General features: G+C 41.2%; 3 protein-coding genes and 1 pseudogene across 5 annotated transcripts in view; 2 read left to right on the top strand and 2 right to left on the bottom strand.

Moving 5' to 3' along the window:
* LOC104004828 (uncharacterized) overlaps positions 1-20056 on the top strand; it is a 225911-nt gene that overhangs the window by 193395 nt on the left and 12460 nt on the right. The window lies entirely within an intron of this gene.
* Positions 2270-3288, top strand: LOC469161 (3-keto-steroid reductase/17-beta-hydroxysteroid dehydrogenase 7-like; annotated as a pseudogene).
* LOC104004833 (olfactory receptor 6J1-like) lies at positions 7918-9573 on the bottom strand. The gene is made up of 2 exons (XM_016951642.2): positions 9473-9573; positions 7918-9048 (listed from the first exon to the last, which is right to left on the bottom strand). Exon 2 carries the CDS (start codon positions 8855-8857, stop codon positions 8075-8077), a length of 783 nt encoding a protein of 260 aa, XP_016807131.2. The 5' UTR covers positions 8858-9048; positions 9473-9573; the 3' UTR covers positions 7918-8074.
* Positions 16299-17420, bottom strand: LOC469160 (olfactory receptor 11L1). Its single transcript, XM_009441845.3, has one exon. It carries the CDS (start codon positions 17332-17334, stop codon positions 16390-16392), a length of 945 nt encoding a protein of 314 aa, XP_009440120.1. The 5' UTR covers positions 17335-17420; the 3' UTR covers positions 16299-16389.

The following is a 20056-nucleotide window of genomic DNA, read 5'->3' as shown; positions in this document are numbered from 1 at the left end:
TTGTTTTCACATGGCACATACTTTTCTAAAATTCTGAGCAATATGCTTGGCAATTATTTTCTAGATCTTTTATAAAGTCCATTAGTCATCCCTTCATATTTGCATATCTCTTTATGTAGTTGTCCCTTTGAATCTGATATTTGTAATTTTAAATATTTCAACTTTATATAACTGACTTTAGTTCTTAACTAAGATGTCTGACCATGCTTCCATGCCTGATTGCCACTTGTATCTTCCTAATTTTACTGAGTCTCTAATTACATGCTTTACACTTTTACATGTAAATATCTACCATATTTGAACATTGGCCATTTAGATACCTGTGTAACTTGGAATCAAATTTATGATCTCTTTTTTTTAAATGAAATTCAGACATGGTAGTCTGCCCCTTTGAGTGTGCAGTGATCTTTGAATGTAAATATAGACATTTACAAAGTTGATTATTTATAAAGTTACTGCTAGTGACATTAGAACACCTCAGCCATCTTTACGGCTGAAATGGTGCAGTAAAGGAGTAAAGTAAAATGGAGAAAGAGATGGGGGGAAGTGCTGGCGGGCGGAAGTGCTGGCGGGCAGAGATGAAAGCTTCAATCAGATTATGCAACCAACCTGAGAGACTTTCACAAAAAAGGAACAGAACTTAATTCTATCTGCTCTGCAAATTCTCCTCATTGGCCTGATCTAACCAGAAGCCAAGGACAGTGACTTTGCTGATACAGTCCAGAAAACTTAGACTGCAGGCCACAGTGCAGGCTGGAGGAGAGTTAACAATGGATCCAGAGGGGTATATATATATACACACACACATTCTACACACAATCTGTAGATTATTTGTTATGTATCCGGTCAGGATAAATTGTTCTTCAATTCATACCTTTCACAATTTTGAAAAAATGTCAGCCATTACCCCTAAGACATTATCTCTCATCCTTCTTTTTGATTCTTATTTTCTTTTTCGTTTCTTATATTCCTAACTTATTCCTGACTTCTGTGTATGTGTGTGTTTGTGAAATTTCACTTTTCTATTCTCTGTTAAATGTTCTGGAAAATTATCTCAATGTAATAATTTTTTATTAAAATTGTATAGGAATTTCATTTTAAACAATAATCTGCTTCCACATTTGAAGTTCTACTTGGCTCTTTCTCCAAATCTGTGTGGTCAATAATTATTCTCATACTTTATTTCTTAAACTTTTTTATTCTTTCAAGTGAATTTTTAAATATATGGTGCATATTTCTTTATATTTTGAGTTCAACAATTGCAACGTATGGACTTCTTCCAAATTAAGAACTTTGAAACAAATCTTAAAAAATTAGAGAAGTGTTCACATATTGTATAGTTCACAACTATAATTATGTGAATAAGAAACTCTTTGAGGTCCATTATATAAAGAGATAAGAATATAAAATAATTTACTAACTCAAAGTGAGATAAAATGAGAAATCAACATAATCATGAGTAATTGTGACTAAATGAATTTGAATACATACAATCTTGAGACATGATTTAACTTTTTTTTTTTTTTTTTTGAGACAGAGTCTCGCTCTGTCGGCAGGCTGGAGTGCAGTGGCATGGTTTCAGCTCACTGCAACCTCTGCCTCCTGGGTTCAAGTGATTATCCTGCCTCTGCCTCCCGAGTACCTGGGACTACAAGCACACAGCATCACGCCCAGCTGATTTTTTTGTACTTTTAGTAGACAAGGTTTCAACACATTGGCCAGGGTGGTGTTGATCTCCTGACCTCGTGACCCGCCTACCTCAGTCTCCCAAAGTGCTGGTACTACAGACGTGAGCTACCGCACCCGGCCGATTTAACATTTTTTAACTTACTAAAAGATTTTTATTGCATTATTTAGTCAAAGTCAACAAAAAGTTAGCAATGATACTGTCTTAAAAACTACTTTTAAATAGTCTAATTAATTTCCTAACTAAAATATTGATTTTTATTATGTTTCAGTATTTTTGTAGGTAATAAAGTTATTACAGTAATGTGCATTAATATTAATAAATCAAAATGTTAAAGCCAAAAAATAAAAATTTTAATCATTTGAAAGTAAAATTTACAATATGGGCAGATGGCAACACAATAAATCCAAAAAATCAAGATTTTATTTTATTTTTTAACAATTCATGAATGGGATCCAAATACACATGGTAGCACTCATTAAAATCAGTATTTGGCTAAAGTCAAGGTTACAACTGAATATCATCATCATAGCATAAACTGCTTGAAAATTAATTTAGGCCTGGAAGTGTGCAGGCACAAAGATGCAAAAGGTGTTTTTGATCACTGGGGCAAGCAGTGGCATTGGCCTAGCCCTCTGAAAGCGGCTGCTGGTGGAAGATGATGAGCTTCATCTGTTTGACGTGCAGGAACTTGAAGCAAGACAGAAGCTGTCCGTGCTGCTCCGCTGGCCTCTCACCCCACCACCGTGTCAGCTACCTGCAGTCAGTTTTCTGGGCCTCCAAGTGACTTAAGCAAAGGTTTCAGAAATTAGACTATATATAAGTCGAAATGCTGGGATCATGCCCAGTCCACAGCTAAATGTCAAAACAGTTTTCTTTGGCCTCTTTGGAAGAAAAGTGATTCATATGTTCTCCATAGCTGAAGGCCTGCTGACCCAGGATGATAAGATTACTGCTAATGGACTTCAGGAGGTGTTTAAGAACAATGTCTTTGGCCGTTTTATCCTGATTCAGGAACTGGAGCCTCTCTTCACCATGGTGACAATCCATCTCAACTTAGCTGGACATCGTCTCGCAATGCAAGGAAATCTAATTTCAGCATCAAAGATGCTGCCAAGCATCTTTGCCAAGCCAAGCAAAGGCAAGGAACCCTACAGCTCTTCCAGATATGCCACTGACCTTCTGAGTGTGGCTTTGAACAGGAACTTCAACCTGCAGGGTATCTATTCCAATGTAGTATGTCCAGGTAGAGCATTCACCAGTTTGACATATAGATTTCTGGCTCCCTTTGTTGGACACTGTTGATGCCACTAATATGGCTGCTTCGCTTTTTTGCAGATGCATTCACTTTGACACCATACAATGGAATAGAATCACTGGTATGGCTTTTCCACCAAAAGCTCAAATCTCTCAATCCTCTGATCAAATATCTGAGTGCCACCACTGGCTTTGGAAGAAATTACATAATGACCCAGAAGATGGATCTAGATAAAGACATTGCTGAAAAATTTTATCAAAAGTTACTGGAACTGGAAAAGCATGTTAGGGTCACTATTCAAAAAACAGATAACCAGGCTGGGCACAGTGGTTCATGTCTGTAGTCTCAGCACTTTGGGAGGCCAAGGCGTGAGGATCACGTGAGACCAAGAGTTCGAGACCAGCCTGGGAAACATAGTGATACCCTATCTCTACAAAAAGAAATACAAAAATTAGCTGGGCATGGTGGTATGCGCCTATAGTCCCAATTACTCAGGAGGATGAGGTGAGAGGATTGCCTGAGGCTGGGAGGGGAAGGTTGCAGTGAGCTGAGATTGTTCCACTGCACTTCAGCCTGGGTGACAGTGTAAATACAGACACATCAATCAATGGAACAGTTTAGAGAGCCTAGAAATAAGTGGAGCCCATGCACCCATAGTCAACTAATTTTTGATGAAGATGCCAAAAATATACAATAGGAAAAGGACAGTCAATAAAAGGTGTTGGGAATACTGGATATCCATATGCAAAAGCATAAAATTAGACGTTATCTCATACTATATACAAAAGTCAACTCAGAATGAATTAAAGACTTGACATAAGGCCTGAAGCTGTAAAACTACTAAGAAAATATGGGGTTAAAACTATATAACATTGGTCTGGGCAATGTTTTTTTTTTTTTAAATTTGACCCCAAAAGTACAGACAACAAAATCAAAAATAGATAAATGGGATTACATCAAAATAAAAATCTTCTGCACCACAAAATGTCACCTGACACCTGTAAGAATGGATATAATAAAAAAAGACAAAATGTAAGTGTTGGTGAGGATGTAAGAAAAGGGAACCCTTGTACACTGTTGGTGAGAATGTAAATTAGTACAGCCATAATGGGGGTTCCTCAGAAAACTAAATATTGAACTACCATATAATTCATCAATCTCACTTCTGGGTAATTACCCATAAGATTGAAAATCAATATGTCAAAGAGATGTCTGCACTCCCGTGTTTGTTGCAGCATTATTCACAGCAGCCAAGTTCTGGAATCAACCTAAGTATCTATCAAGGTATGAATGGGTAAAGAAAATGTGGCATATATACACAATAAAATACAAGTCATCCTCAAAGTGGAAGAAACTGTCATTTGTGAAAACATGGATGGAAATGGAGAACATTATGCTACGTGAAATAAACCAAACACAGAAAGAGAAAAACCACATGCTCTCACTTATATGTGGAATCTAAATCAATTGAACTCACAGAAGCAGAGAAATAAACTTGAAGCCAGACCCTCTAGCTATAACTGGAAAGGCTGGGGTTTTGGCTGTGCACTGGATTTCTTTCTATCCTCATGTTGAAGGTGAACATGGGCTTTTCCACTCTCTGCACTGAGCTGGGGGGATCTGTGGCAAATGCCTGTGTGCACATTCATACTGCACCCTTTGATACAGAGCAGATGGCTCTTGGAAATTAGCCCATTGTATGTCCACCTTTTTGTTTTCTGTGGCCCAGGGCCACGCAGGAATGCAAAACTTCATTGACTCCCAGGGCTAGGTCATGAAAGAGATAGTCACTTGAGTGTGAGCTATAGTAGTTGTAGCACCTGATGCATGGATAAGCTCCTTCGAGGAAGAATGGACAGATTGGGTTTATCACTGAGGTGGGCCAGAGGAAAGGCTTGGGAAGGTCTTAGCTCTGGCTCAGGCAGCCAGAGGGCTATTGTCTGTCTGCCCTGTTAGCTCCTCAATGCAAGTTTATTGTCAGGCTGTCAAGTATCTACTGGAAATGTGTGCTGTAAACCTCTTAGGAGAGATTTAGAGCTGCACGTCCCAGCCCTTTTTCTGGAACACTACTCTCAAAGGTGTAGCCCCCAAAATGGAAATGTTTGCAGTCTTGTTTAAAACCACCTCTTTGTTCATGATCTAAGATGACTCACATATGCCAAGGCCCTTCTGCATCCAGAGCTAGGAAGTTTAGGATGCAGTCTCTCCAGTGGGAGCGGTAAAACTTGAGGCATTCGACCTTTCGACAATCTCCTTCCCAAGAGAGATGAATAGATCTGGATTTATCTCTGAGGCAAGCCCAGGAAGAAGGCATGGGAAGTGCTGATTTTCCTCTCAGGCTGCCAGCAGGCTACAGTTTGTCTGTCATTGCAAATTCACGATGGAACTGAGAAGCCATTGGAAGAGTGTGTTTTTGGGGAGAAACGCCGAGCTCTTTTCCCAAAGGGTGGAGCCCCTGGAAACGCATCCACAGCCATATCAATAGCAAACTGCCTCCCTTTTTCTTGTGTTACAGAGATGCTTGCTCATGCCTAATCCCCTCTGCTCTCAGAGATGGTGAATTAAGAGCCATGCCATGGGGGACCTTAGAGTTAGGGTGATATATGTGAGGTCTGAACTTTCTTCTCCACAGGGGAGAGCTGAGTGTTGAGGATTCCCTTCCTGATTGTGTGGCACAGTGCCTGGAGCAGGGTCCATGCTGGAGTGTGCCTCAGCTTTTCCTCCCCTTCTGATGTGGATGTTTTCTTTGTTGCGCAGAGGGTAGGAGTCTCTCAACAACTGGTTTCTTTCTCCCAGAGAGAACTGATCTATGAATATATGTTTCTTGGCACATCCTTGGGTGTCATTCATTTTCCATTCATCCTAATTGGTTTTGTTTCACAGTTTATCCTCTCTCGTTGTTAACATATTATTTTAGTGTTTCCTTTCATTTCTCCTATTGAATTCTTAGGTATACTACATAATATTACTATTATTTTTAGTACTTGTTTTAAAGCTAATATTGTATATTTAATTTATGAAAATCTATAATAGCTCATATTTTACAACTATACTACACACTTTATAGTTCATCCTTCTTCCTCCCAAAAACAACAGGAAAAATGTCTAGACCCGCACTTCCTGCATCCTGCTTCCTATTTCCTAGTCACATTTCCTATTCCAAAAATGTAACAACTATTAGACAATTTTTGTCATATATATTACTTCTATTTATTCCACATTACATTTTCATGCTGTTTATGCTTTAAGCAGTCTCTTGTTTTTTAAATTGCAAGAAAAAATAAAGCAAAGTCTTTGTTATGACCTAACTTAATAACCATTTCTGGTGCATTCTGTTTTATTTAATTGATACAATTTTCCATTGGTAATCATTTCCCATTTACCTGTAGATACCTTTTAATATTACTTATTATCTACATGTGTGGTGACAAATACTTTCTGCTTTCTTATGGCTCTAATCAGAAAGTTGTTATTCTGGCCAGGTGCAGTGGCTCATGCTTGTAATCTCAGCACTTTGGGAGGCCGAGGCGGGCAGATCACCTGAGGTCAGGAGTTTGAGACCAGCCTGGCCAACATGGCTAAACCCCGTCTCTACTAAAAATACAAAAAAATGAGCGGGGCGTGGTGGCGCATGACTGAAATCCCAGCTACTCAGGAGGCTGAGGCAAGAGAATTGCTTGAACCCGGGAGTCGGAGGTTGCAGAAAGCCCAGATCACGCCACTGCACTCCAGCCTGGCCAACAGAGTAGGACGCTGTCTCAAAAAAAAAAAAAAAAAAAAAAAAAGACAGAAAGAGAGGATATAGATGTTTGATTTCCATGGCTTCTTATTTATATATTTGCTCATTTTATTCTTTCAGCCTTTAAAACATGTCTTTCAGTTGTCGTCTGCCTACCATTGTTATTGATGAAAACTCAATGACTTTTCCCCCAGCATCCAATGTGTCATTTTTTAATGGTTCTTTTTAAATTTTATTTTGAGGTTTAGTTTGAAACAGACTAGTACGTGCCAAGATGTTATTTATTGTATTGTTTGGGTTTTATTATCTTTTTTTTTTGAAATCTAGGATTTTTTAAATACAAATTGGGAATTATTTAGTTACTAGTTCTGTATATTCGTTTTCTTTCACAGTTTCTCTAATCCTTTCTAAGTGTGACTGCAATTATACATAAGTTAGAGAATGTTCTACTGTGACAAAACTCCCTGTTGGTGTGCTCATTTTTCTGTATTGTTTTTCCTTTTATACTTCAGCTTAGATAATTTATATTATTTTACTTTCATGTTCAATTTTCCATTTTTTTCTATTATCCCTGTTAGCAGTTTAGATGTGCACTACGTTTCCCGAAGCTTATATCAGCATGCTCGCTCTCAAACGAAGTTTCTGATACTATCAATTCCCAAACAATTATTTTCTGACTGTACAAAAATGTTTTCCTCTTTGTCCTTGACAAATCTATTTTCTTCAGTTTTTTGTTTTTTGTTATTTTTCTCCAATGATCATGTATTCCTTCATTGCCTCGCTCATTACAAATGTTGACAATTAATTTTTTCAGAATAACCTTAATACTAAATTATAAAATACTTGTACTTAAACTGTGAAAAGTAGAAAACAAATCAATATACAGAAATATTTTAAGCACTTTATTTAGACATTTTCCATTTGCTTATCCAAAAAGCAAATACCATTAGTAAAAATGAATGAAAATGATGAATTAAAAAATTAATGACCTATATTCAAAGTAATATAGAGTTTAAGCCCATAATACAACTTCTGAAATTATATTCCAAGGATGAATTTTTGTTTAAGTGTATTTGTGTTGAGAGGAGACGTGCTCTGAAAACTTTTCTTTCCACAGTGCATAGATATGAAAAAAATGTATATAAATATATATACGCACACACTCTTACCCACCACCACATCCTCTTACCACCTATAACGAGAAGTTTCATTAATGATACACAATATTGGAAATTTAAATTGCACAAAACCTGGTATATTTCATTATGAAAACTGGAAATTTTTTCATAACTAAGATCATGTATTCATTTACAAATGTCTTAGGACTTTGTTAGAATCATCATTGATGAAGCTGAATATATCCAGGACTAAGAGTATTTTCAGAGAATCCTCATGTGGACCTTACCCCTTTGAGCAAGCTCTGTCCTCTGGCCAAGGCGTCCTTCAGTGCATCTTTCATGGCTTCATTCCGCAGACTGAAGATGAAGGGATTCAGGACGGGTGTGATGATGCTGGAGAGGATAAAGAGGATCTTGTTGAGGTGCAGGCTGCTCTTCTGTGAGGGGTGAACATAGACAAAGATGGAGATCCCATAGCCCACGGAGACCACCGTGAAGTGAGAGGCACAGGTGGTAACGGCTTTGCATTGACCTTGGCCTGAGGGTATCTTCAGAATGGTGGAGATGATGTAAACGTAGGAGACCACTGTGAGTGAGAGGGAGCTGAGGAGCAGGACCAGTGAGCTGAGAAAGTCCAACAGCTCAATAGCACGAATGTCAGCACAGGCCAGGTGGAGGAGAGGGGCGCTGTCACAGAAAAAGTGCTCAATCACGTTGGGACCACAGTGTGGCAGTCCTGCCTTGAGGATGGCCGATGGGAGCATGAGGAGAAAGCCACCCACCCAGGAGAGGATGACGAGGTGGGCACAGAGTGAGCTGGTCATAATTGCAGGGTACTGAAGAGGACTGCAAATGGCCACATAGCGGTCATAGGACATGACAGCAAAAGGAATAAACTCAGTGCATCCGGAAAGAAAATAGAAATAGGACTGTGCAGAGCATTCGCCACTTGTGATGCTCTTCCTCTCCGATGGGAAGCCCTCCAGCATCTTAGGAACAGCACAGGTTATGGTTAATGTTTCACTGAAAGAGAGATTGCTGAGGAAGAAATACATGGGTGAGTGGAGCCTGTAATCCACAAGAATCAGGGTAATAATAAGGGTGTTTCCAAGGACTGTCACCAAATAGGCTGATAAAAAATCACAAAGAGGAGGCCCCCAAGGGCTCTGGTGGTTGGTATCCCCACGAGAATAAACTCAGTCACCAATGTCCAATTTCCCCTTTCCATGCTTCATATCTCGTTTTACTGTAAAGAGAGTTATAGAACAAACAAGGTAATTCACTTATCAAATTACAAACTTCAGGATAAAGTGAGAAGAAATAGTTTTAGCCCCTTTTTTTTGTTTCTAAAAAAATTGAGCAACATGGTTGAAATTATGGTTGAGTGCAATATTTCCTATAAAATCCAGATTAAGATATATGATAATCAACTTCTCTAAATCTTTCTTTTTTATATTCCGTAATTCTTGGGAGGGGGAGGATATTTGTTAAATATATTAGTAGACTTGTATTTCCTAGATCTAATAACATATTTAACATATCGACCTATATTTCCTAGGTCTAATATATTTAACATATTTAACAAATTTGTCACGTGTTTTAATAAATGGAGCAATAAAAGATGTAGATGGTAGTTGTAAATATCATAGCAGTTTATTTTCAATGTTTACCTTGCGGGGACTAAGCTGCCTGGGATATTGCGAGCACATGCAGAGGGCTCAGGATTCCAGTTCGAAGTCAGTGGGGCAGCTATGGCTTCCAGTGTCACATTGGACCATAGGTGCACACGGCAGCCAATTATGACAGAGGCACTTGAGCACCTAGGAGTCTGGAACTCCAGCTGCTCCAACTGCCAGTAAGGGTGGAAAACTACAGATGAACTAGTTTACCCTCCTTCACACACTGAAAATTATTGTCTCTTTAAGTTTAAACATATCCCCCTTTTCTAACTTTTATTTATCTTTGCCTTGTATGGAAGCACATGGAGGTTAATTTATTCTTCAAAATCTTGCAGTTGGTATAAAAGTACTGTAGAAATAAAGTATAAATATTTGCAAAAGTGTTGATAATTTTTCAATCTTTTACAAAACTATCTTTGATAGGATCAACTAAATGTTTGAATAAAAGTTTGTGTCTCAATTAGCTGGAGATGAAAAGAGTATCTGAGACAAGGTTTTGCTGATGTAGATTAGTGCTAACATTGCCCATATGGAGCAAAAATTTGCAATAATTTGGTATTATTGCAAACTTGTGAATGACAGAATTCTCAAGTTTAAAAATTATCATAGGCTGGTGCGGTGGCTCACGTCAGTAATCCCAGCATTTTTGGGAGGCCAAGGTGGGAGGCTCGTGTGAGCCCAGTAGTTGGAGACCAGCCTGGCAACATAGAGAGGCACCACCTCTAGAAATGATTTAAAAACTAGTCGGGTGTGGTGGCACATGCCTGTAGTCCCAGCTACTCAGGAGGCTTAGGCAGAAGGATTGCTTGAGCCCAGGAGGTCGAGGCTGCAATGAGCTATGATCGTGCCATTGCACTCCAGCCTAGGAAACAGTGTGAGACAGAGTCAGACCCTGTGTCAAACATATAAAAAATTAATTAATTAAAATTATCATATTAAAATAAGTAGAACCGTATAAACTATAGTAAGATTATATAACTTTGGCATCAGTGGAGCATGATTATCTCAACAAAGAAAAGTGGGAATAATGAGAGAAACACAATCTGTTTACGCAATGAGAAATAAAACAAATTTTAGAAAACAAAAAATGGAAATATGAATTATGAATCTGCAACAATAAGAATTGTATCAATAAACATGAATATATTAATTTTTACTGTTATAAATATCAGATTGAAATACAAAGCCCTATGCAGTTTGCTAGAATAAATATACTAAATATAAAAGCTTAAAATGCAAAAGAGAGGCCGGGCATGGTGGCTCACCCCTGTAATCCCAGCACTTTGGGAGGCTGAGGCAGGCGGATCACCTGAGGCCAGGAGTTCAACACCAGCCTGGTCTACGTGATGAAACCTTGTCTCCACTAAAAAAGATAAAAAATTAGCCGGGCGTGGTAGTGGGTGCCTGTAGTCCCAGCTACTCGGGAGGCTGAGGCAGGGAGAATGAACCCAGGAGGCGGAGGTTGCAGTGAGCCGAGATTGCACCACTGCACTCCAGTCTGGGCGACAGAACAAGACTCCGTCTCAAAAAAAAAAAAAAAAAAAAAGAGATAAAAGTACACAGGCAAGCTAGTATTACAATAAATCAATCATACCCTATTTCAACTAAGCTTTCATTTTTGCTCGCAAATCCACCTCTGTGTCTTCAGTCAGCTGTCAATCTCACTCTGCAAGATGAGTATGGAATGCCTTTGCCACTTTCTTCAAATCCTGACCTACACTGTCTATGGTAAATAAGAACAATTGACCTTGTCACCAAAACGTGTCATGTAACTCCTCAGGTGGGAAATTGTACAAGTGCCATTTCCATTTCTTTCCTTTTTTATTTGAGACAGGGTCTCACTCTGTTGCCCAGGGTAGAGTGCAGTGGCACAGTCATGGCTCACTGCAGCCTCTACCTACTGGGTTCAAGTGATCCTCCTGCTTCAGCCTTCTGAGTAACTAGCATTACAGGCACATGCCACCATGATCAGATAATTTTTACTATTTTTGGTAGACACATAGTCATTCTTTGTTGCCCAGGCTAGTCTCCAATTCCTGGGCTCAACCATATTCCCGCCTTGGCTCCCAAAGTGCTAGGATTAAAGATGTGAGCCACTGAGCCTGGCCCTATCTCCATTTCTTTAAATCCTCATAAGACTACGATGATCCTCTCCTTTCTGCCTCCTACACTAAAGAAAACACTTCCCGTACTGAATGTTGGTATTTCCACATTTGAACAAGATGCCTTCTTGTTTTATCTCAGGCTATCAGTCATCACTTTCTATATTGATTCCTCTGATTTATTTTTTATCACTATGGACCTTTCCCATAAGTGTTCAAACTTACTTAGATGCTAACATCTTACAAAAGTACAACTGCCCCTCCAACACAATTTTTTCTTTCAACCTTTCAAAATTATGTGTCTCATGGCCGGGCACGGTGGCTCACCCCTGTAATCTCGGCACTTTGGGAGGCCGAGGCGGGCTGATCACCTGAGGTCGGGAGTTCGAGACCAGCCTGACCAACATGGAGAAACCCTGTCTCTACTAAAAATACAACAAATTAGCCAGGCGTATTGGTGCCCCCCTGTAATCCCAGCTACTGGGGAGACTGAGGCAGGAGAATCGCTTGAACCCGGTAAGTGGAGGTTACGGTGAGCCGAGATCACACCATTGTACTCCAGCCTGCACAACAAGAGCAAAACTCCTTCTCAAAAAAAAAAAAAAAAAAAGAAGAAGAAGAATTACATGTCTCAGGATAATTGTTTCACACACAATTGCTTCCATTGTTGTACAAGTCATTCCTGCCCCATTGCCACTAGTCTGATGTGCACTACCCCGATGCCAATCATGCTGCCCTTCCCGGGAACAACACTAAAGTCTGTGATGAGAAGTTCGATGAAAACCCTTTAATCCTCATCTTCCGTGTTGACTGCCTCTTCCTTCTCCCAACACTCTCACCCCTTAGAGAAACGCAGCCACCTCATAAGTGCCCCCCAACCTCTGTGCCTCTTCCTTCTCCCAACACTCTCACCCCTTAGAGAAACGCAGCCACCTCACAAGTGCCCCCAGCTTCTGTGGTCATTCCTGCTAGCTCCTTTTGGGGTTTCTTTTCCTTCAATTAAATTTAATGTTTTAAAATTCTTTTTTTTAATTTAATTTTTTTTTATTATTATACTTTAAGTTTTAGAGTACATGTGCACAATGTGCAGGTTAGTTACATATGTATACATGTGCCATGCTGGTGTGCTGCACCCACTAACTCGTCATCTAGCATTAGGTATATCTCCCAATGCTATCCCTCCCCCCTCCCCCCACCCCACAACAGTCCCCAGAGTGTGATGTTCCCCTTCCAGTGTCCAAGTGTTCTCATTGTTCAATTCCCACCTATGAGTGAGAACATGTGGTGTTTGGTTTTCTGTCCTTGCGATAGTTTACTGAGAATGATGATTTCCAATTTCATCCATGTCCCTACAAAGGACATGAACTCATCATTTTTTGTGGCTGCATAGTATTCCATGATGTATATGTGCCACATTTTCCTAATCCAGTCTATCATTGTTGGACATTTGGGTTGGTTCCAAGTCTTTGCTATTGTGAATAATGCCGCAATAAACATACGTGTGCATGTGTCTTTATAGCAGCATGATTTATAGTCCTTTGGGTATATACCCAGTAATGGGATGGCTGTGTCAAATGTTATTTCTAGTTCTAGATCCCTGAGGAATGGCCACACTGACTTCCACAATGGTTGAACTAGTTTACAGTCCCACCAACAGTGTAAAAGTGTTCCTTGTGCTCTGTTCTTCACTCTCTTATTATATTGGTTTGCACTCTCCCTGAAAAAATCGAATTTGTTTCCATATTTTAAAATATCATCTATATGTTAAAAACTTCCAAATGTTTAACTTTTGGCCAGGCCCCTCCTCTGAGCTCCAGATCCATACATCCAAATGTTCTTTTGGTGTAATTTCTTACTGTCTCCAATATGTGGATCAATAATTTTTTACTCTCCGTATGCAGAGCCCTGCACCATCAAATTTAACACGTTAGAAAAAGCTTTTGGTAGAGTAACATAAGTCCAGTTAAACACAAGGCACAGCTAATATACTAATCAGAGATGACCATCTGCAAGGTAAGATATTGATCGTTTGGGTACTCTACCGAAAAGCTGAAACCAATGAGACTTCTCTCCCTACTGCACCCATTTCCTGATCTGAGATTCTAATGCATCACTTTCCTTCTACCCAATATTTGAACCAGATGAATCAAAAAAGGACTGAGGACATTTCTCACAGGTCAAATCCCAGAAAGGAGAGAAAACGTGAGGGCTAGAAAAAGGCAGGTAAAAGAACCCAAGGACATGTGGTGGGGGAAATTACATGAGCTAGACGGTGAAAGTGCATTGAACCCTGAGGCTCAGGGACCACTGCACTGGAACGAGTGAGACCGGAACAGGTACTCCCAACCTCACCATCCATGAGGTACTTCCTGTGATGGATTACATCATGAAACCTAAAATCAAACCAACTTCCGCTCCCGCGTGGGCTACTGCAATGATCCCAACAGCTCTTGCTCTCTTTTAGTCTTTTCTCTACACAGCAATGGAATTCGCACATGCAAAATATATCATGTCATTCCCTAATTAGTATGTTTTGATAATCATTTCCCTTAGTGCAAGATCTGAAAACCCTATGAGGTTTTTAATGACAGAGATGGATTGGCCCCTACCATTCTCTCCAGACTGAGCTCCTTCCTCTATCTCCCCAGTTCCTCAGCCTTCTTCTGCCATGCCCTAGCTGGACTACTCTCCACTCTTGTTCTCCTCACTCTTGAAGCGTAGGTGAAGTGCTACATAACATAGAAAGCTTCCCTAATCATGTATGTTGACTCAGACTTGTCGTCCTGTGTTCATGCTCCAGCTTGCACTTTATTATTTCTTTTCTTTGGGATGGAGTCTCGCTCTGTCACCCAGGCTGGAGTGCAGTGGTGCGATCTCGGCTCACTGCAAGCTCCGCCTCCTGGGTTCATGCCATTCTCCTGCCTTAGCCTCCCGAGTAGCTGAGACTATAGGCACCTGCCACCACGCCTGGCTAATTTTTTGTATTTTTAGTAGAGATGGGGTTTCACTGTGTTAGCCAGGATGGTCTCGATCTCCTGACCTCATGATCCGCCCGCCTCGGCCTCCCAAAGTGCTGGGATTACAGGGGTGAGCCACTGCGCCCGGCCTCACTTTATTATTTCATAGTGATCATCACAAGTAGAAATAAATCAATCATTGCTTTATGATTTGTTACATTTTTCTCCTCCCTTCTGCATTGGAAGGTCTATTAAGGTAAAGTCTTGCTTGGCCCTTTCTTTCTTTTTTCTTTTTCGTTTTTTTTTTTTTTTTTGAGATGGAGTTTCATTCTTGTTGCCCAGGCTGGAGTGCAATGGCATGATCTCAGCTCACAGCAACCTCCGCCTCCTGGGTTCAAGTGATTCTCCTGCCTCAGCCTCCCTAGTAGCTGGGATAACAGGCATGCTCCTTGCCCGGCTAATTTTGTATTTTTAGTAGAGACGGGGTTTTTCCATGTTGGCCAGGCTGGTCTCGAACTCCTGACCTCAGGTGATCCGCCCACCTTGGCCTCCCAAAGTGCTGGGATTACAGGCGTGAGCCACTGTGCCTGGCTTGCTTGGTCCTTTCTATGTCATTGTCTTTCCAGGAAATTCAGACTGTGGCACAGGACGTGGCATGCATCATGAGATTAAAAATATTTGTAGAATTAATGAATCAAACAATGGGCAGGATTTGTAGAGATCTTCTAAACTGGCTGAATAAAATAAACTATAAAAGTGATTTAAGAGCCTGGGCGCGGTGGCTCACCCCTGTAATCCCAGCACTTTGAGAGGCCAAGGCGGGTGGATCTTGAGGTCAGGAGTTCAAGACCTGCCTGACCAACAGGGTGAAACTCTATCTCTACTAAAAAAAAAAAAAATACAAAAATTAGCTGGGCCTGGTGGTGCATGCCTGTATTCCCAGCTACTCAGGAGGCTGAAGCAGGAGAATCGCTCGAACCTGGGAGGCGGAGGTTGCAGTGAGCCAAAATCGCGCCATTGCACTCCAGCCTGGGCGACAGAGTGAGACTCTGTCTCAAGAAAATAAAAAGTGATTTAAACATTTTAGTGACATCCTCTGACTCTCAGGACTCACAGTAGCACAGAATACTGAGGATCTTCTCCTTCCTCCCTCCCTCCCTCCCTTCCCTCCTTTCCTCCTTCCTTTCTTTCCCTCCCTCCCTCCCTTCCCTCCTTTCCTTCCTTTCTTTCCCTCCCTCCCTCCCTTCCTTCCTTCCTTCCCACAATTTCATTAAACAAAAAATACTAAAACATCTAAGGTCTTGTAGATGAATATTTGGCACTTCAAAGGCCTTACTTCTTTCTTATCTTTAGGAGATAATATAGGTCAACAAACATTTTAAAGGTCTTCTTTTTTTAATTTATTCTTTCTACTGCTATTTAATAAGCACCAATGGCACCCACCAGGTTTTAGGTCCACAAGGCCAGTCTACTAAGAGTACTTAAAAGATGCAGAGCTTTCTGTACATAAGGTTATGTAAACAAAGGGAAATCTTATTGTGGAATGTGAAAGTAATGTGTGTGTGATCACCATCCACTGGAATTCAATCCGATTTTCCTAACAAGATGTTAGAAAGTGTCTAGGACAAAACTGACCTCAGAATGGTTTGATGGAGGCAGTTTATCTTCTGACCAGTTGCTAGTGAGGAACCCTCAAAAAGCTGTTGTTTTGTGGCCTACAGAATTCAATGCAGTTCTGACAATGATCTTCAGGTTTAAAGGTCTGAATCTACCATTCACTTAACCCTGAATTTAATCCACTGCACGTTCTGTGCAATTTTCTTTACCTAATAAAGGAACTTCCTTTTACTCATACTCCATAGATACCACATTTCCTTTTCATGACCTTTCTAACAGCTTCTATGAAGTCTTTGTTCCTCAAGCTGTAGATAACTGGGTTCAGCAGTGGTGTGACCACAGTGTAGAAGACAGAAATGATCTTGTTGATTTCAGGCAACAGGTGGGGACTGCGACACACATACATGGAGATCATGGTCCCGTAGTAGAGAGTGACAACAGCCAGGTGGGAGCCACATGTGGAAAAGGTCTTTCTCCGGCCACAGGTGGAAGGGATTCTCAATATGGAGGACACAATGAAAACATAGGGCCCCAGTGTCAGAAAAAAGCAAATGCACAGCACGGCAATTGACAGGATGAAGATGGTCACCTCGGTGATATAAACTCTGGAACAGGAGAGCTGCATGAGTGGCGGGAGGTCGCAGAAGAAATGGTTAATCTGATTGGGCCCACAGAAGTCCAACCTGGAAATCATCAGGGAAGGCAGAAAGCCTGTGCCGACCCCTGTGCACCAGGAGACCGCCACCAACCTGGTACAGAGCCCACGATGCATGAGGAAGGGGTAGCGGAGCGGGCTGCAGATGGCCAGGTAACGGTCATAGGCCATCACGGCCAGGAGAAAGCACTCGGTGGCGCCGAGGAACACGAAGAAGTAGAGCTGTGCCATGCAGGCAGAGAAGGAGATGGCTTGGCCCCAGGACAGCAGGTTGGCTAGGAGAAGGGGCACAGTGGTGGACGTGTACCAGACCTCCAGAAAGGAGAGATGCTGGAGGAACATGTACGTAGGGGAGTGCAGTCGCTGGTCCTGGCTCACCACGGTGATGATGACAACATTCCCTGTAATGGTCAGGCAGTAGATGAGCAGGAAAATGACAAAGAGCAGGGTCTGCCATTCAAGAAGGTTCTGGAATCCTAACAGCTGAAAGTTAGTCACAGTGGAGGTATTTTGGGGCTCCATTGCCTGTGGGGGATGAAAAACATTCTGGAAAAGCACAGGATACAAGGCGCAAATTTATCACTGGTGATGTTTGGAACTTCAGAGATTAATTTTTAAATAGTTTAGATCTGTATGTACAGTTTTTAGTAGGATAAATGCATAATTCCATATCTCTTTCATAAGAATACATTTTGAAATCTTAAGCTGAATGTGAATGTTAGATCTTGTAGGGAGACTCAGCAGTTTCATTCATCTGGGTTCTCTGAAATCTTGAAGTCTCCTTCCAAAGACAGGCAAAAAAGGACTCCGATTAGTAGATCTTCAGTGTTCTCACCATACAAAAAAGAAAAATTGAGGTGATGAATATGTTAATTGGATTGATTGTGATGATTATTTCACAATGAATACATCTACGAGAACAAAGTCGTACACTTTAAATATATAGTATACAATAATTATCAACTACACCTCAATAAAGCTGGACAAAAACTCAGAAAACTAACAATAACAACAAAGCTTTAAAAAACATCCTGCACGGCCGGGCGCAGTGGCTCACGCCTGTAATACCAGCACTTTGGAAGGCCGAGGCGGGCGTATCACGAGGTCAAGAGTTCGAGACCAGCCTGAGCAACATAGTGAAACCCCGTCTCTACTAAAAGTACAAAAATTAGCTGGACGTAGTGGCGCCTGCCTGTAATCCCAGCCACGTGGGAGGCTGGGGCCGGAGAATCGCTTGAATCCGGGAGGCGGAGATTGCAGTGAGCCAAGATCGCACCACTGCATTCCAGCCTGGGTGACAGGGCGAGACTCCGTCTCAAAAAAAAAAAAAAAAAATCATGCACATATGGAAGCAAATGCCTTTCCCTTCTCATCTGTGGGCTTTGTCTGAAAAAGAAGCCAGACACAGCACATCTCCTATGCCATCTTGGGAAAGTGTATATATTCCACCCTCAAACAATATTTATTAGTCCCTGCTGTGTGTGTGTGTTTGTGTGTGTGTGTGTGTGTGTGTGTGTGTGTGAAGGCCTGTGCTGAACTAATCTGTCTCACTCCACTGGTGTCCTTTCTCGCCTCATCCGATACCATACTCATGCTCAGCCACTATAATTACACCCTCGCGTACACCTTTTATTCTTTCATTTAATTCATTATCTATAGTTCTGGATAAAGTAAACATCCACCTGCCATACAGGAGCTTCTGTGAAGTTGAGGGAGTGAGACAAGCAAGAATAGAACCTCTTTAAAATGTACAACCAACAAACTCAGTGTGCCCTTACTGCTGGAGAGCGATCATTCTGTATTTCCCTTATAAACCAAAAATAAAATTCTAAACCCCACAACTGACTGAGCGGACTCCTCCTTTCAGCCAAGGGGATTTCAAAGAAACCTAAAAATTCTGGTTCAGGTCATGATGGGAAGAGGGGGTTGGACAAACCTCATTACACTCTCCTTTCTTCAGAATTCAGGCACAACTGAGCAGCAATAACATCAAAAAAGAGATTTTAAGGCTGACGAAACAGACTCTGTAGAAATAAGCTACCAAATTCTAACCTGATTCTAGTATAGCATCATGACAGACAGCTGACTCTGAAAGAAATGGAAATATTGTACCACAAAATATATTTATTTGTCATATTTAAAATGGCCCTGCAAAGCTGTCTCTTGTGGGGGAAATCTACATTCTGCGGAGAATCCCTTTCCCTCTCCAGGCCTTTTTCTGATCCTCAAGAGATTAGCTGAAAGTCTAGCACCTTTTAAAGGTCTCAATAGAACATTTTTGCCATCTGCTGCTTCTCAGGCTGGCAACATATGAGACTTCATCTACATCATAAGAACCTTGGTTTCCCCAACCCCCTTATCTTAACCCAGATTCTCCTTTCTGTTGATTCCAGGTCTTCAGACAATAACTTAATTCTTTCAACCAGTTGCCAATCAGAAAGTCTTTGCATCCACGTATGACTGTAACCGTCCCCCCTTCTTGGAGCTGTCCTGCCTTTCCAGACCAAACCAACGCATAGCTCAGACGTACTGACTGATGTCTTATGTCTCCCTAAAATGGATAAAGCCAAGCTGTAACACAACCACCTTAAGCACATATTCTCAGGACCTCCTGGGACTGTCACAGATCATGGTCTTTAAATTTGGCTCAGAATAAACCTCTTCAAATATTTGTTACAGACTTTGGTTTTTATCAATACCCGTATCTATTCACTCTTCCAATCTCCTAAGTGACTATTTCACTTATGCTGGTCTCTTTTCAAATGTCTAGCACATCCCTGTTGCTCTGTACCCTCAGTAAGAGACTTATTTCACTGGAAGATCCTGAAATCCTTCAGTGGAAGTATCCACAAGCTCAGGCCACTAAATTCTGCCATCGACTACCTTTTGTTCCTGTGCACCTACTCCCTACACTTCCTCTGAGTAAACTATCTGTGTCCAAGTCTAAGGCAAATCCTTCCACCTGGGCATTAGGCGCCATAACCTCCTACACACTGGAAAGGTATTGCAGGTGACGGAGGCAAAACTATTCCTATCCAAAAGACTCAGGAGTGTTGAGCTGAAGAAGACGAACACACAGGGGACCTGCCCCTCCCTCTGCTTCCCTGCAGGCAGGACCAAGATTTACAAAGACAAAGGTCTTCCTGCCTCCCCTCTGCCTCTTCCCACCTGCAGACAGTCTCCTTTATAATGCTTGCTTCTCAGCTCAGACAGCAACGCCGGGGATCTCGGAACAGACTACACT

This window comes from Pan troglodytes, chromosome 1, assembly GCF_028858775.2.
Source record: "Pan troglodytes isolate AG18354 chromosome 1, NHGRI_mPanTro3-v2.0_pri, whole genome shotgun sequence".
In the NCBI taxonomy this organism is placed as follows: Eukaryota; Metazoa; Chordata; class Mammalia; order Primates; family Hominidae; genus Pan; species Pan troglodytes.
The sequence above is the reverse complement of the archived record's forward strand: the minus strand, read 5'-3'. Positions and strand labels throughout refer to the sequence as shown.

Bases quoted from the DNA above. Each gene is read 5' to 3' on its own strand.
- LOC104004833 (XM_016951642.2), bottom strand. From the start codon at position 8,857: ATGTATTTCTTCCTCAGCAATCTCTCTTTCAGTGAAACATTAACCATA.
- LOC469160 (XM_009441845.3), bottom strand. From the start codon at position 17,334: ATGGAGCCCCAAAATACCTCCACTGTGACTAACTTTCAGCTGTTAGGA.